Source organism: Varanus komodoensis, unplaced genomic scaffold (assembly GCF_004798865.1).
Source record: "Varanus komodoensis strain SLA01 unplaced genomic scaffold, ASM479886v1 scaffold11, whole genome shotgun sequence".
In the NCBI taxonomy this organism is placed as follows: Eukaryota; Metazoa; Chordata; class Lepidosauria; order Squamata; family Varanidae; genus Varanus; species Varanus komodoensis.
In genome coordinates, this window is record NW_025335317.1 from 16,637,941 (window position 1) to 16,656,313 (window position 18,373).

The window sequence follows — 18,373 nt, forward strand, 5'->3', positions numbered from 1 at the left end:
CCAGATAAAATGTATTGCTGTAATCTAGTATTGAAGTTAACTAGCACCTGTTTCACTGTGGCCAAGCTATCTCAGTCCAGAGGCCATAGCTGTTGAACCAACTGTAGGTGGTAAAAGGCATTCTGAGCTGTTAATGTTATCTGGGACACCAACAACGGCAATAGATCTAGGATCCCAGATTATGAACCTGATCTTTCAGAGGAAATGCAATCCCTTATCTGGCTATAAACATATCTCTCAGTCTCAGGAACCACTCACAGAGCTTCTGTCTTGCCAGAATTCAGTTTCCGTTTATTGGCCATCATCCAGCTTGTCAATGAGTACAGCAGCCTGATTCAGTTGTCGCAGGATGATAGAATTGTGTGTCGTTAGTGTTCTCCTAGTATTTGGCTCCAAATCCTTCAATGACCACTCCCATTGGTTTCTTATACATATTAAACAATATTGTAGACAGAATGGAACCTATGGAGCCCCACAGTTCAATTGCCAGGAGTCTGAGGAACATTACTCTCTGAAATTGACTTAGCAGATAAGACAAGAATTGTTGAAACAACGGTGCCTCCAATACCTAACCCATAGAGTCAGTCTAGGAGGATATCAGCATGGATCAAAAGCTGATGAGAGATTGAGATTTGAGATTGAGAGGAATGGACAGGGTTGAACTCCCCATCCCTCTTAAAAGAAGTTAATCCATCAGGGCAATCACAGCTGCCTTGGTTCCATAACCAGGTCCACAGCCAGACTGAAATGGATCAAGATAATCAGTATCCTCCAGGAGTGCCAGCAGTGGCTCCACCACCACCCATTCAACTACATTACCTGAAAGAAGGCTTTTTACAATTGAGTAAAATCTCTTTGGATCCAGAGTGGGTTTTTTATATTAAGTTTTATTCAAAATAACCCTACAACAAAGAAAAACTAAAAACAACATCAATCATCAGAAACATTGGACCTGTCGGGTCAGCCCCCACATTTTTTTCCATTTGTGATAACTTAGAAATAAATCTATACGAAGTCCCGTTTCTCTAGCCAATGATAAAAAGAGTACCAAGTTTGATAGAAATCAGTACCTTCTTTCTTCTTCAGTGACAAAGTCAATCTATCCATTTCTGCACAGTCCAAGATCTTTTTTAGGATCAGTTCATCGGTGGGTGGTTCTTCACTTTTCCAGTGTTGAGCGAACGCAATCCTTGCTGCAGTAATTACATGTAAAATCAAGTACATTTCTTGTTTACTAATATCAACAGGTATAATGCCTAATAAGAAGACTTCAGGTTTAAAAGCTAGGGATTTTTATAGCATTTCCTCAAGCCATTTATGTATTTTAATCCAATATTTTTTCGCATTATCGCAAGTCCACCACATATGATAGAAAGTACCCAATTTATGTAAACATTTCCAACATCCATTTGACATATTTGGAAACATCTTAGCTAATCTATTTGGCAACATACCATCTATAAAACATTTTATACAGGTTTTCTTTATATGAAGTTGCTAATGTTACCTTAATATTTCTCTCCCACAGCTTTTGCCATTTCTCTAATTCAATATTATATCCAAAGTTTTGTGCCCACGTTATCATAGTTTCCTTAACCTGTTCATCTTCCATTCTCCTATCGAGTAAGAAATTATATAGTCTTTTAATCATTTTCTCATCGGATTTAAGCATCACCTGATCAAATGCTGTTAAAACTTTATAAAAGCCCCACATTTTATAGTCTTTAGCATATCTCGATTGTATCTGCACCTTATGCCACCAAGAAATATTAGATCCTTGTTCTTGTGTTTCTTGATTCAATTTCAATCCTCCATCATTATCCAAAATGTTGTTATATCTTATGATCCCTTCAAAGTTCAATGTATTTGGATATACAAGAGATTCCATAGGTGAAAGCCATCTTGGTAATTTATTATACAATTTTGTCTTTAACTTTTCCCACACTGACATTAATGATATTAAGTCCTAATATAGTGACTTAAAAAAGAGCCATGTAACTTAGCTTTTCATACCACATATAAGCATGCCAACCCATTTGCAAATCATGCCCTTCAAGATACAAGATTCTCTAATTTCTTAAAGTTATCCATTCTTTTAGCCACATTAAAACAGAAGCTTGATAGTACAGCATCCAATCAGGGAAACCAAAGCCCCCATTCTCTTCAGCCTCCTGAAGTATTTTTAGTTTAATTCTTGGTTTCTTCTTTCTCCATATAAATCTTGAGATTTGAAAATTGAAATCATCAAAAAAATTTCTATCAGTTTTTATGGGAATCATTTGGGATAGAAACAAAAGCTTTGGTAATACATTCATTTTGACTAGTGCTATTCTTCCCAGCAAGGATAATTGCAAATTAGCCCATTTTTCCAAATCACTCTTAATATCCTTAAATAGATTATCATAATTGTCTTCTTTCAGAGTGGTACACTTAGCTGTAAGATAAATTCCCAAATATTTAACCTTTTTAACAATCTGAAAGTCTACTTGTTCCACCAGAGTTTATCTGCTCCTGTGTGAGATTTTTTACTAACACTTTCATTTTTCTCTATTTATTTTCATCCCAGTAACCTTGCCATATTCTTCAATCCTTTGTAGGAGTTTAGGCATTGTTACTAAGGGTTCCTTCATTATGAAAACTAGGTCATCTGCAAATGCTTGCAATTTATAGCTTTAATCTCTGATTCTAGTACCTTTAATGTTGATATCGTCCCTGATATTTCTGTTTAACACTTCTAAGATCAATATAAACAACAGAGGTGAAAGTGGGCATCCTTGTCTTGTACCCTTTTGTATATCTATATTTGTAAATTCTCCATTGATTATAATCCTAGCAGACTGCTTTTGATAAATTCTTGATATTGCATTAATAAACTTTTCACCAAACTCCATTTGAGCTAGCTGTTGCTTCATAAATTGCCAGTTAACATTGTCAAAGGCCTTCTGTGTGTAAGGCTTGTGCCATTGGTTTTTCCGTATGTATCTCATAATACTCTAATGTCCAGGATAGTTCTCAAGTTGTTCCTCATTTGTCTTTTAGGTGAAAAACCATTTTGATCCGAGTGAATAAAGTCTGTTAGATACTTCTTCAATCTCAGAGTGGGTTTTTTAAAGGAATGGCTGCACTCTTCTCTAAGGACACCAGGAACCACATCTTCATGGAAAGATGCATTTACAACTTCATGTGCTCAACCTGGTTAGGCCCCTGGGCTAGCTTTTGTTAGCAGGAAGGGCAAGATCAAGAAAGCATATGGTCAGCTGCATTCTTCCACTGTAAAACATCCATTTTTTACAGGCTTGCTTCTTAATTACCGATCCATGATTACAGGATCTCATATTATCTCATGCTATACACTTGCATTTATTTGCCAAATTTATGCTCTTTGTCTCCTCATTTGGGCAAATTTTATTTTCTGAAAATGTACTTTAACATTTTCCTTGAAACATGCTGGCATCTTCTTTCGCATGATGGTACCTTCCCTGATCTATTGCATACATTCTAGCTGGGCTTGTGTTCATGTGCCTTTGACTAACTTCCAAGCATTTTGGAGAGATTTGTCACTCTTGACTTTCCCTTTCAACTTCCTTTTTACCATTCACCTCATGTTTGAGATGTTCTCTCTTTTGAAATCCAGTGTGACTTGACCTTTTTATGTGTACTAAGTTCCTGCTTATCATGCAACTGTTAGAAGCACAGGAACCCTGCCAGGTTGTTAGTTATGCATTTCACATTTTAGCTCTACATCTTAAACTCAATGTGTAAACGTCTCAGGCATTGTAAATGATGACATTCCTGGATAATTCCTTCAGTCTTCTTTGAGTCCAGGCTCTAAATCAAGAGTGGAAAACCTTGTGTCCTCCAGATGTTTAGAACTACAGCTTTCAGTAACTCTGGCCAGCATGGCCATGGATCACGCTTGCCTAATCTTGCTCTAAATGTATTTAGAAGTCATCCCATTCTGTATTTTATTATTTATTTATTTATTTAAAACATTTTTATGCCGCCCCCATCACAACAAAGCCTCGGGGTGGCTCACAACAAATTCTTTGTGGACAATGCAATAGAAATTGTATTAAATGGTTCTACGTGCATTTCTATCAGTTTTTTAAAAAATAGAAAAAAGCATGAGCTTTTGATATGCATACCTCTTTTCCTTGTTAAATGTTTTATTCTTCCCAGTAGGGCAGCATAGACAAGCATACTTTGTGTTTTTAATGTTTTTGCGTGTATTACTGATAGTTGATAATGTGATGTATTTGAGAATTTTAAAATGGAAACAAACCCTGGCAAGCCCAAAATGATTCAAAATGAGAAGACAGAACCAATGCCAGCTGTCACTAAGTGCTAGTTAGGCACTTTTAGGGAACCTGGCATCAGTGCTTTCTTGTAACCATGGCAAGAGCAGTGATTGTCTCCGAGCAGCTTGATTATTACACTGTACTTCAATATTTTGCAGGATTCTATTAAGACCATTGTTAACCTATAGCATGACCAAATCTGTCCTTAAATAGTGGTGACTTCTTTGATGGTGTGATGGGGCAGGGAGTATGGCAATAAGACCAGATAACTTGATTGTTTGAGTGATAGACATGGAATGTTGTCCTTTCCCCATTCTTCTCATTGTGGCCTTCAGGCAAAACCAGTTGCTATTTGTGGTTCTCTGTTGCAGTTTTAGTGCAGCTTTCCCCAACCTGGTACTTCTCCAGATGATTTGGACATCAACTCCTATCAACATATGGTGAATGAGCAAAAACATTGGGAGTTGTAGTCAAAATATCTAGAGGACACCAAGTTGGGAAATGATGTTTTAGTACGTATTGTTTTTCTTGTAGAAGTGCATATGTATAAATTGACTGAAATTATAAGTTATTTGTACCATTCTACACTTAAATGCTGTAACTAAATGATTTTCTATTTGTTTACAATGGTTATATGGTTACAAAAGTTATTAAATTTTTATAATTGTTGTGGGGTGCTATGCAGAGTGCTTCAGCTTGCTTCTCCTGATGAAAGATTTGTAGAATTTGATTTCTGTTTCTATATCAGACATACAAATGTAATGGAAACCATGTAGAGTTTTCCCTCAGTATTTAGTTTCTGCTATTTACCAATTCTTTGTGGCAATGGTGATTGTTCTTGATAAAGTTGTTTAGCGTATCCAAATTAATATGTTTTCTTTTTCTTTGCAGAGTTTTCTTGGAGGCTTGTTTGGTCCCATTTGTGAGATTGATGTTGTTCTTAATGATGCAGAATCACGAAAAACAGCTGAAATCAAAACAGAAGATGGTAAAATAGAAAAACATTATTTGTTCTATGATGGAGAATCTGTTTCAGGAAAGGTAAACTCAACATACACCCAGAAATCAGTATTTCATAGAACATGTTGGTCAGAAACAATATTAATGAGGTTTAAATTGTTTATCATCAGTTAAATGATTTATCATCAGTTAAATGATTTTATTTTGAGGTAAACCCAGAGGTACACAAGCAGATTTCTATTTGTGCAGGAGATGTTTCCCTTGCACTCCCACTCTTGTAATGCCCTACCCACACAGCCCAAATCTACTTCAGAGAGTCTGCCAACCCTTTAGATTTGATCTACCACTGTTGTCAAAATTAAGAAAGCAAGTTGAAATGTATACTATAGGTGAGGGACTGCCAGGGGTGGGGACTGATTAAGATGATCTGCCCTCAGAGACCAAAAACTCTGGATGGTTTGTGGGATATTCTGCTTGATATGGCTGATGGCTCTCTCAAATCCCTGGTTAATCTCTGGAATACAGAGATTTCCTAGATAGTTGACACTTTCAGTTGATGCCCTCTCTGTACTAGAGTTTGTACAGTTCCATGGTATGCACCATACCTGAGAGCAGCAAAACTCAGGAGACAGCCAGAGTGCAGATGGAGAAAAACTCTATTAGATGCAGTTGAGCTTTGATAAGTGCGTATAATCAGGTATTTTTGGGGGCAGCTAATAAATAATACATCTACATCTATTCAGCCTTCTGTTTGTCACCCAGTGGAGCTTTTTCGGGTCACCCAGGGCTTATTACATGCTGGACCCAAGGACATCTTGGATGCATCTGAGGCTCACTGTAATACATTTGATATGCACTACCAAGATAAAATCTCTTGTATCACCAGAACTTGGACTCCAGCATTATAACAGTTGAATCAAGTGAAGTGCCCAGAGCACAGTCCAGTCTAATATTAATGGATGAGTTTCAGTTGGTTAAGTTTGAGGATGTTAAGGTGTAACAATGTCTATACAAGATCCATGCTCCTGCTCACAGAGAGGACAGCCAACTGGGCCAGGGAAGTGACCAGTGCCTTAAAGAGGAACCCCTCTCTCAGTCTGGATGATCCAGATAATTTTAGGCCAGTAGCAAATGTTCCCTTCTTAGGCAAGGTCCCTGAGCAGATGTTGGTCAACCAGCTCCAGGCACTCTTGGATCCAGATATATCTGTCTCATCCATTTCAGTTGGGGCCCAGACTGAAACAGCTTGGGTCACTCTGTGTGATGACCTGTGCTGGGAGAGATGGAGGAGTATGACCCTGTCAGTACTCCTGGATCTCTCAGTGGCTTTTGATACCACCAGCCATGTTGTCTGTCTGAGATGACAGTTTGAATTGAATGTGGGGTGTACTGCATTGCACTGGTTCTATTCCTACTTGGAAGGTCAGCTCCACTAGGTAGTGCTTCAGAATATTGCTTGGCTCTGTTGATTTTCTGGTAAGGGGGTCTTCAGGGATTGGTCTTGTCCCTGATGCTGTTCGACATCTACATGAAAGCACTAAGTGGAGTTTTGGAGTGAGTCATCATCATATGCTGGTGACATGCAATTCTGTTTCTCCTTTTCACCCTCCGCAGATGAGGCTGTGCATGTACTAAACTGGTGCATGGCTGCAATATAGGGCTAGATAAGGGTTAACAAATGGAAGCTCACACCAGGCCAGACTGAGATGCTGCTGGTGGATGGTTCCTCTAACTGGATGGAGGGTGCGCAGCCTGTTCTCAATGGAGCATGTTTGTTGCTCGGGGGTTTTCCTTGACTCAGCTTTGTCATTTGAGGCTCAGGTGGCCTCAGTGCCATGCAGTGCCTTCTCCAGCTTCCACTGATGGTCCGTCTGCATCTGTCTGAATTGAATTAGTCTGACTTCAGTAATGTATGCACTGGCAGTCTCTAAATTAGATTACTACAATGTGCTTTATTTGAGCCTGCCCTTGAAGCCAATTTGGAAGCTGCAGCTTGTGCAAAATGCAGCAGTTGGATTAAGAAATGGATCCAGAGGGTCCAGACATATAACTTCCATCCTGGCCCACTTATATCGGATGCCTATATGATTCCATGGCCATTCAGGGTGTTGGTCTTAATCTGTAAATCCCTTCAGGGTTTGGGTCCACAATACCTGATGGAATGCTTCTTCCAGCTACAATCTACACTCAATATCTGTGCCCTTCCTCTAGATTCCACCTCTGTATGGTGGTATCTGGAGGAAGGCTTGATTGGTGCTGACAAGAAAGTGGGCCTTCTCTGTGATAGCCCTCACATTTTGTAATGTTCTTTCCACTGAGGCCTGCCTGGCACCAACTTTACTATCTTTTTGGCATCAAGTTAAAACTACTCTCTTCGCTAAGGCATTTACCAACTCCAAATAATGCATGTGGGTGGTGGGAGGGTATTGCCAGATGTTTTTCTGCAGGAAAACCAGTTTTGGACTGGTTTTAGCTGTAGTTTTCATTTTTAATGCAATTTGATCCCATTTTATGGTTGTTTTATTCTATATTGTATTTTATTGTATTTATTACTGTTGTTCACAGGCCAAAGAGTTTCTAGTATGCATGTTTAACAGGAAATGCCCTATGACTCTCAGAATTGTCCAGCCAGTTGTATTTTTTCAGTCTAAACAGGCACAGGATTCTGTCCTAGCCTCCTTTTTTATTACCTAGTATTTCATTCAATACTGGAATAGGAAATAATATAGTCAACCTAAATATTTTTATTATCTGAGCTTTTGTAATTGGATAGTACCATATTAAACATACATGGTGTTTATGTTATTTGTAATTAGATACTAATTGTGTACTATTGTTTTGCTAATTAAAAAGGTTGGGTTGAGTATTACAATCTTCAAGGAGATAAAAACATTATGTTCTTTTTATGTAGAATATTGTACAGTTGTTTGAAATGAATTGTACCTAATACATTTTCTGGTGGACTGGTCCACAAGCTTGTCTTTAGAGGACTTTAGGTGCCATATTTGGTTTTGATGTGGAAAGGAGATAATAGTCTTTTAAGGACTCTGGAAATGATACCAATCTGATATCAGATGTTGCTGCAAATGTTGCTACCTTCGATTATGGGTAGTATTGAAATGTAATAAATAATAACAGTAACATAGGTTATATTTAGCATGTGCTATTTTTGCAACAGTAATAGTTGAAACATTTCCTTTAAGACAATGCCTGTAACACTTGCAAATGGCTAAGAGAGATTTGGCATAGTAAGGCTCTAATGTGCACAAGGAGATTTTTTTAAGTTTTAGAGCTATCCCATTTTCTTCTGCATCAGGGAATTCTCCATGGGTTCATTAGCTACTGGGGGTGTGAGCATTCCCTGACCTGAAGAACAATAACTGTGTGCACCTCAAGACATCGGATCAGGACATCTGTATTCTTCTATCCTGTTACTCCTCATCACCCTGTTCAGATGTTAGATGGGGTGGGGAAAGCATGCCATATTTATCTTTTGGACTCTGAAATGTTTGTCCTTTTCTATACACGGTCGTGCAGTCATTACTAAATAGTTACTTCACCTGTTTCTCTTCCCACAGTTATGAGCTTCTTATATCTATGTAACTTTTGTAAATGTGGGTAGGGAGAAGTGTTGTTTGCTTCCGGCAAGAGCCTAACTGTTTTTCTTGTGGAAGAACTTTGAACTGGAGTTGGAAGGAATAAAAAGTCATCTTACCTAGTCTAGCATTAGAACATAGAACAGGTAAAGACAATGAATCTGTAAAATGATTGGGTTTATCTGCTTTATCTGTCACAATTTTTCCTTCCCTGTTGGGATTTGTTGTTTTTAAACTATTGTCAGGTGTTCCGTGCCACAAATGTGATAGAAATGCATGGTATATATAGTTCTAAGAATCAGTCCTTGTGTAGAAAAGTACTGTACACCCATGCAAAGAAGTGTTTCATCAGTGCCTTGGTTTTTGCAGGTGAATCTAGTCTTTAAACAACACGGCAAGAGGTTAGAGCACCAAGGAATTCGAATTGAATTCGTAGGACAAATCGGTGAGCTACAGAAGTGTAATTGAGCATACTTTTAACTTAAATGCATATACCCATGAGTTATCAACATCACAGCCTGGAGTGATCACTAGGGCTGTCAAGATAATTGAATAGGAAGTATGTTGAATATGTATTTGAAATAATAGCACTTGAGATGGAGAAAAAACAGTGGGGAGTGTAGTTTGTTTTGTCAAGCAGCACTTAGAAGATTATTATTATGTTGGTCTTGAGATACAGTAAGTAAAGATAATACTATTTATTGAAGTAGATTCCCTGCAGCTTTAACATTTATTCATACAGCTTGTACATTCTGTTTCACCCGTAAAAGTTCAGTAAAATATTTCTGCCTACAATATGAGAAATGCAAATTACATTTTGGAAAAAAAAGTTATGTTAGATTGCCTTCAAGTTCTTGAGTTACTGCTTATAGATGGTTGTTAGTTGTATTTTCTAGTTGAATGGAAAGGCCTTGCAGTGTACCTGACATAGTGGCCAAGTTTTAATAAGCCAGGATCTGTCAGCATATTTACATATGCTGCCTGATCACTAGTGCTTGGCTTCACCTGGAAGCAGCAATGGGGAGCTACCTTTGAGTAAGAGGGCAGATAATCCCCACCCACTCCTTTGGCAAGAGATGTGACTTTACTGAGTGTGGACTTCCTCTGATTGGGAAAGGTCTGCCTGCAGCAAAAGTACCTTAACTGAGGCTGGGTTCTCCTAATGCTTTACTCTCTCTCTCCAAATGAGCTGAATCATAAACTATGATTTGTTGTTGGTTTATGATGCTGGCTCGTTTTGGAGATGACAAGCTAGAGTTTTCAATAAACAAACCATAGATGGGCCATTAGTTGTTTACTTGCTGTTGCTTTCAGGATAACCTGAGCAGGAGTGCTAAGGCAAGTTATGTAGGTTTGCTGTTTGTACATGATAAATTCAAGATCTTCTGTAACCCTGGCTTGTCATGTGTCTGAACAGAGCCACAGAAAGATTATTGAAGAAAGTCATGCTGCAAAATACTACATTTACCATTCAAAGTCTTTTTTTAAAGTATTCGTGTTACTTCTAGCAACATTGGATTTCTTATTTGTTTCCCTTGATACTTACAGCTATCCAAGTGTCAAGCCATTAAAACACTATTCTTCAGGAAAGCTTCTCTTATGTTGTCTTTCTCACTGTATTTTTTAATTTTGCAGAACTTTTCAATGATAAGAGCAATACTCATGAATTTGTAAATCTAGTGAAAGAACTGGCCTTACCTGGTGAATTAACACAAAGTAGAAGTTATGACTTCGAATTTATGCAAGTTGAGAAGCCATATGAATCCTACATCGGTGCCAATGTCAGATTGAGGTATGAAAACTGACAAGTACTTTTTCTTTATCTATTGTTACAGCAGTCCTATGTAAGCTGTAGTAGATAGTGGTATGCATAGATTTTTTTTAAAAAAAGAGTAGGTTGAATCAAAAGTGACCTCTCATTTGTGGAAGGGAGTTTGACCCAACAGAGCAGAAAAAATGGAATGTGATTTTTGTCAGTTTACCCCTGTAGCCACTTGCATTTTTAGAAAACTCGTTAGGAAGGTTGGGACTGCAGGGACAATACCATGCTGGAAAAACATTACTGATGGAGGACTATCAGTTTCTGTCATTCATACTTATTTATTTGCTGCAATGTTAAATAGAAGCAATATATACAAAATCTGTTGTGATAGAGGAAAAAAATCCCAAAGAAAAAAATGAGTGATCCTGACTTTCTGCATGAAATTATTGTCACAGTAACAAAACTAGATACTTTTAAAAGGCTTTAGGTGCTTTGTATTTTCAAACACTTATTTACCTTAATGGTAAATATTTTCCACACACAGCTTGTAATTTATTCTGTGCATCTTTTAAAAATAGTAAGCGATGCATCTGGAAGTTAAGTGCAAATGGAGTCACAAAATATTTTTCACTCTGCTTAAAGATCTGTAGCAATGCTGAATGAATAGAACTTTGAATAGCAATTTCCCATGCTTTGGGAATGTAACTAACGCCTATGAACGTCTTAATAGTGGCTTTGTAACAAAATAGGTAGAATTATGAACTGATTAGTTAACATAGCTTTAATATAATGTTCTGGTATTAGCTACCCTTTATGTGTTTGTCTATACCATTCATGTAATTCTGTTGTAGGTACTTCCTTAAGGTGACAATAGTAAGAAGATTGTCAGACTTGGTAAAAGAGTATGACCTTATTGTTCACCAGCTTGCAACTTACCCAGATGTTAACAACTCTATTAAAATGGAAGTTGGCATTGAAGATTGTCTGCACATAGAATTCGAATACAACAAATCCAAGTATGTATGACTCTGAATAAGCAAAACGTTTGACCTTGAAAACTGCAACCAGGAAAGATCTGTTTGATGAAAATACAGCACATAGCAATGATTACCACATGATTGTTTATGGTCTGTAAATAGGGATATGTAAGTCTGCATGGTTCTCTAAGCTTGTTGCAATCAGAAGGATTGCTGTTGTCTTGAAGCAGCTTTTCATATGGTTTTTGCAGTTTTTCAGTTGTCCAGAATAAAGACAAGTCTAAGCATGCAGAAGAATAAGGTGGTAAAGTCCTGAGTGTGATAAAACAGACTTAGAACAGCAGGTGGGAAAAATCTCATTTTATATTGTTCTCTGTTGTAAAGAAAACTGGACTAGAAAACAGAAAAATAGCACAGCAGAGAGTATACCAAGCTACCATCTTTTCCCCTGATGTACTTGTTCAGGAGGAGGAGACTTTTACAGGAACAGCATTCAGAAACTAATTCTAGAAATGTTTTAAATACATACATACATACATACATACATACATACATATATACCTGCAGCTTAGAATAGTAGTCTTGCCATCTCAGGTAAATGGGAAGAGTGATCCACCTCTCATCACTGAAGCTCAGTCTGTGGGTATGTACAGTAGTTTTGCCCATATTTTGGAACACCTTTTCCTGAGAGACAGAGTCCACCCGATGACATGTAAATTCTAGATGAAGGTCATTCTTTTTTAGTGGGCTCAAGGCCTCATTTCTAAACTCTGGTCAGAATTACTTATTTGGTGGATGGGTTTCTGGGCTTCGTTCTATCTTATTTCAGTTTTAAATTACACTGACTATATTCCTGTTTATCTATGATGAAACAGTGAGGTGTAGATCTTTGTAAAGTGCAGAGGAAGCCTAGGTCTTTTGCTTGCCTAGGGCTTTTTGTGCCAGCTGGTTAAGCAGAAAACAAGGGATCTCTGCTGCTCTCTGATGATATTAATATGTGGAGCCCTCTTGCTTATCTTTGGTACATATCTGTCTATTTAGTAGAGGCCTCTACTTCACTGCCAGTATTTATCCTTTAGCATGTTTGGATATGGTTTTACAGTGGCTCTTGAAAATATTCTGCTTCATTGGGGAATATAACTTTTTGTTGCTGCAAACTTTCAGTGGTGGGATTGTCCTTCAGTGAAATGAGAAAACCAGTTCAGTAGAAAAGCAATGAAAATACAAATATGTACCATAAAATTTTCTAAAATAGTTAATATGTCTAAATTCTAATATTTATAAGCCCTATTTCTTTGGTTTAAGGTATCATTTAAAAGATGTGATTGTTGGAAAAATATACTTCCTCTTAGTAAGAATAAAAATTCAGCATATGGAGTTACAACTCATCAAAAAGGAGATCACTGGAATTGGTAAGATAATAAAAAGGAAAAGGCTGTCAGTCTGATGAATGATTTTATTTTTAATTTGGGATGTTCTAAATCTATTTTTTCTATTTTTTTTATAATATTCTGTGGTACAGCATTGTGTCTGAACGTTTTATGGTTATCTTATGAAAAGTGAGTGTGATTTTAAAATTAACTACATGTAGTGACTAGATCTTATTTGCAGAACTAATTCAAAGTGGCCTTTGCATTGTTTCTGTAATTCAGGTTCTGGAATCCTTTGCTTCCACTTTTATCTATATCTGTGTATACTCACACTTTTATCTATATCTGTGTATAGCTTTTGATGATCAGCCATTGTTTTACTATCTTGAATGTACAGGGAGAGATGGAAAACCCTATTGTACAGTAATGTTGCATTTTAAAATGTAGCAAAGTTTCAGAATTATATAGCATGAAGGTACTGATGGCAGATGAAGGGGTCATAATGGCAGTAAAATACTGAAATCTGTTTAGATGGAAAATGGGGTGGTACCTGTTGCTTTAGTAAATTAATGTACATTTGATTGCCACTGTTTTAATGTAGCTTAGAATAGTCCTGGGGATATGAAATGTACAAATAACTTGTTAACTACCACCAATAGGAACTGTCTTTTAAAAGTTAGGAGCAAATGCTTATTTTCTGGTTATCTGTGCAATCACATAGACAAGAATGTTTGGTCAAGATTTGATTACTGTGGGCTTCTGGCCCACAAAAATATATACAAGTAAAAATGAATAGCCTGATAATTGTTTAACCAGGGCCCAGTACCACAACAGAGACGGAGACTATTGCAAAGTATGAAATAATGGATGGTGCACCAGTTAAAGGTGAGTCAGTGCATGCCAATATCTGTGGATTATTTTTATGCTAAAATGGAGGCAATTTCTTTAAAATGAATTATTTAAAATGAATTTATTTTTGTTTAATAGAGAATAGGATCATCTTGAACTCTAAATTGATACATATTGGAGATCTACAGCACTAAAGCAAGTAGGAGCTCATAATTCTAAGATTGCTTCTAAGACCACTTAATGAAAGCTCTTAATACAAATAGCATTTGTGAATATATACCTTCCTCCTGTGAAATTAACAGTGCCACAAAGATGCTTATTTTGTAAACTTTTGGTTACATACAGGTTACTCTACTCCCATGTTTTCTAAAATAAGCAACTATTTACCATGGAAAAGCCTATTTAAAAGATAGAGCCTTGTGCTGAGATCTGATGTGAGTGGTTTAAAATAGGAATTCTCCTCTTTTCTTGAAATTGTCCTTTAAAAATTCAGTTGCCTCTGAAAAAGAGCCTTTGCAAAACTATTTGAGAGCCCTCAAAACATTAATTGCCAGGATCTAGTCTAATCTGTTAAGGATTCCTTGTTATCAGCGAAACTAACTCAGACTTCTTTTTGTTTAAGGTGAATCTATTCCCATCAGACTCTTCTTAGCAGGCTATGATCCCACTCCTACAATGAGAGATGTGAATAAAAAGTTTTCTGTAAGATACTTCTTGAACTTAGTGTTAGTAGATGAAGAAGATAGACGGTACTTCAAGCAACAGGTATAAGCTTCTGCAGACTGGGCTAATATTATAAGGATTTATTTATTTTTGGTATTTTTTTCCTGTTAAAAATATTAAGGGGAGTTTGCAAGTATGAATGCTACAACCCAATAAAATATTCATTATGACTCTAAACATATTCTGCTAAAATAGCTATAATAAATCAGAATACTGGTAAAAACCTATCAAAGCCTATTGCCTGCTAAAGAGAAGGCTTAATGACATAATGTTTGCACACAATGGCTGTATTCATGTCTAATTTCAAGCCATTGCAGGAATATCTTGTGCTTACCAGTAAACATGGTGAACAGTGGTACATTTGGTTATTTTGAATCCCCTTGAAAAACCAATGCTTTGTTCAAAGGTTTCTGTGCTTCAACATTTCTTATTGTTACATGTGAACACATTTACAATGTTTTCTTGTCAATTTGCTTAAAACATGTTTCAAGCAATATAAAAGTACCTTTCCTGTTTTTCTGTTAAAGGAAAACTTTTACACTAAGCAACAGACTTGCCTGGACTGCTTGTTTAAGAATGTATTTAACTGCTGTTTTCAAATGTGGTGGAGGGGGTTTAATTGTAATATTTGGTTTGAAGCCACCTTTTAATGTTTTGGTAAGGAAGTAATCTTGTACAAATTGTTGCTAGTTGGATATATTTTATATAAAAACAATTAAATGCTGTAAATTAAAGAAACTTCATTTCATAAAGTAACACGCTTTTGTGCAAAAAAGAGAGCAAGCTTGACTCAGTTTTTAGTACAGCTGCTTCAGTCTCAAGTCTCTAAAATCTGTATTTTCTCCTGTTTTTAAATAGGAGATCATTCTTTGGAGGAAAGCTCCTGAGAAACTAAGAAAACAACGAACCAACTTTCACCAGCGGTTTGAAAGTCCAGAACCACAGGCATCTGCAGAGCAGCCTGAAATGTGAACTGGGTATAAGGGGTGAAAGAACTGTTGATAGATCAGCAGGTTAAAGGTGGCAACAGCCTGTAGGGAAGAAGGCCAAAATTCACATTACAACAGTCTTCCTCATCTTACAGTGCTGCATTTCCCACATTACTAAAACATTCTTCAAATAAACATTCAAGCGTGTATATACATTTAAAAAAGTGCTTTCTCAAACACTGGAACTTTCTTAAGCTATTTTATACTGCACATTTTACTTTTGTCTGGTGTGATGCACTCAGATATGCATAAAGCTTAAAAAGTCTAGTTATGTGTTTCCATGCATGTAGGCTGGTACATTTAAGTTTTGCTTATCATTGATGATAGACTAAAGCATTTCCTCTTCCTACACCATATTTCATACATACATATCATACATACTTCCTCAATGTCTGTTTTCTGTATCCTTGGAAACTTATTAAAATATGATGTACTAAAATGACAGATTCAGGGTTTATGATGAGGTTTCCCTGAAAATCAGTGCTTACCCCAGGGAAGTAGGTGATATGTACAAAATGTTACATACTTGAGATAGGTCTGTGACCATACTATTGTTTTAAGAACCCCTTACCTTTCTAAGGAATGTGCATAAGCAAGCTTCTTTCTGAAATTAGCTTTATAAAGAGGGTGGCTGCTCTTCTCTTTTTTCTTGTTAGCTCCTCCATCCAAACTCTATTATCAGGTTCCAATGTCCCTGAAGGCTCATATGCCCGGTGTTAAAATATTAAATTCTCCTATTCAATCCTGTTTTGATGGAGGGGGTATATGAGAGAAAAAATTTTAATATAGCTTTTACTGGTTACACTGTTGAAATCTGGGTCACATGCACAAAAAATAATTTTGCACTTTCACCATCATCCTTGAGACATCCCCCAGATATGGAAAAACATCCATTTTCCACTGTCAGGAAATCTATGCTTGGAAAAAGGTGTATTGAGTCCCAATGAGGTGTTAGAATTCTGTGTAGTAAAAGAACTTCTATTTTGTCTTTATTCTGTCACTGAATGAATTTTGTGTCATTGGACAAACCTTGTTAGTCTCCATTTGATCATAAATAAGCATGTAGCTTTCAGAAAACACACTTTTTGCTTTGGGCACAGCATGGAACCTGCTGAATAGAAGGCAACTTGCATTTATATTTCACTTGGCCTATCTACCAAGAATGTCTCTAAACTTCAGTGCAAGTGTTATTGGTTACCTTACTTTATGAGTAAGCAAAATTACTAAATTATACTTCTGTAAGAACTGTTTTATTATTATGGCACTTTGATAAAGCAGTCAGAGATGCTATGTGCTGGGATATTTCTCTTAATATGGATGTCTATGAGTGAGAGAAGTTAATTCCCTCATGTAAGTGCCTGTTCAGAACTTCAAACAAAAATGCCAAATATTTTCATGGACACTTGCATGCTGCAATCTGAAAACTATTCCAAGAAATTTTGAAAACTGATTGTATTTAACCAGCCTCAAATTGTGCAACTGTGTATAATAGATATAATGAACTGCTATTTGAATTATTAAAAAATAGCTGTATTCTCACTAAAATACCTTGAATGTCTTTAATCAGATGCTGTGCTATATAGTGAGGCTTTCAGTTCTGGCCACTCATAGAATTATTAGGTAACTTGAAGTCAGGATTGAAATATCCTAAATAGTATCTAATCTATTTTTGGGGAGAAGAGGTTTTACTGTCATCTCACAAGTTCAGACATTATTACTCTTGAGGGTGGGAAGTTGTTATTTTTAATGGATTGGATGCCAAGCTTTGTGCATGGATACCTTCTTATGGGGATTAGATACTTCCAACAGATTAGCATAGATCAGTTTTTCCCATATTGACCTCTTGTATTTATCTCATGTTGTACTGTATGTGCATGCTGATCCCCATTTGTTTCACTGTACATACATACATTTGCAGAGGCTAGCTCCTCTTAGGGCTATCGGGACTCTTGATCAGAACAATTATGGAATTCTGAATTGGGGCATTTTTTGAACCTAAATGATTTGTAGCTTAAGTAATTTAGTGATATCTTGACAAATACATTGCTGTACTTCCTAAATTTTAGCATGTGGGTGATGTGCTATTAATTTTTACTAATTTAGTCACAAACCTAATTTGACTACTAGACTAAGCCTAAACATGTTTAATTAATTCAACTTAAGTATGGGGTGGAAGCTGCGGGGTGGGGGGTGTTCAGGTTTTTATTCCAGGTATTTTGTTTTGGTTTCCATTTTTTCAAGTATTTAAAAACAATCCAGTCTCTTTTACATGCTGATGCAGAAAGATTGTCTACCTCAAAGATGCTCCAAGTCCAGCAGTCTTCGAAGTAATCCTAGTAATAAACAGCTTGCTAGCAACTAGTTCACGTTACAGGATGGTTTCTAGCACCAGCGCTGATGGCTGGACCACTCTACTGATATTTTCCTACATATACTATGACCAACGAGGTGTTGTTTAACCCTTAAGGATGGATGTGGGGGTTTCTTAAGGACATGGACTTTCCATCGCATATCCCTTACTTTTGGCAGTAAGCCTATTTACCCGATGGAGTTTTTTTAAACAGTAGCTTCTGTGCTTTGGCGGACCCTGTGTGTTTTTTCTCTCATTTAATGGTTGGTGTGGGACAAGACGCCTGATGTTTCTTCACGATGGGACGTGGACAGAAGGAGCGGTATACTGAATTTGTATTTAAGGGATGGAATGAATGAGAGGGCGGAGGACTTCATTGTCTAATATGCATCTATAAATGCTGCCTGAGGCTAGTGGAAGAGGCTTAGTACAGCGGGCAGAGGAAGCACTTGCTACAGCGTGATCTAAACGCACGTGGTCGCCTTGCAATAGACTTCAC

General features: G+C 36.9%; 1 protein-coding gene across 3 annotated transcripts; it reads left to right on the top strand.

The window, feature by feature from the left end:
* The first annotated feature begins 3,078 nt into the window (after positions 1-3,078).
* VPS26A (VPS26, retromer complex component A) lies at positions 3,079-17,069 on the top strand. 3 transcript variants are annotated; one of them, XM_044420469.1, is made up of 9 exons: positions 3,079-3,252; positions 5,190-5,339; positions 9,224-9,299; positions 10,490-10,646; positions 11,468-11,632; positions 12,899-13,005; positions 13,780-13,848; positions 13,951-14,011; positions 14,435-14,553. In XM_044420469.1, the coding sequence occupies exons 1-8, from the start codon at positions 3,250-3,252 to the stop codon at positions 14,004-14,006; spliced, it is 783 nt and encodes a 260-aa protein (XP_044276404.1). In that variant the 5' UTR covers positions 3,079-3,249; the 3' UTR covers positions 14,007-14,011; positions 14,435-14,553. The 3 variants fall into 3 exon arrangements, with proteins under 3 accessions (XP_044276404.1, XP_044276402.1, XP_044276403.1); XM_044420467.1 differs by lacking the exon at positions 13,951-14,011 and adding an exon at positions 15,394-17,069 and having other exon boundaries at positions 3,235-3,252; positions 14,435-14,577; XM_044420468.1 differs by lacking the exons at positions 13,780-13,848; positions 13,951-14,011 and adding an exon at positions 15,394-17,069 and having other exon boundaries at positions 3,236-3,252; positions 14,435-14,577.
* Positions 17,070-18,373: the final 1,304 nt, after the last annotated feature.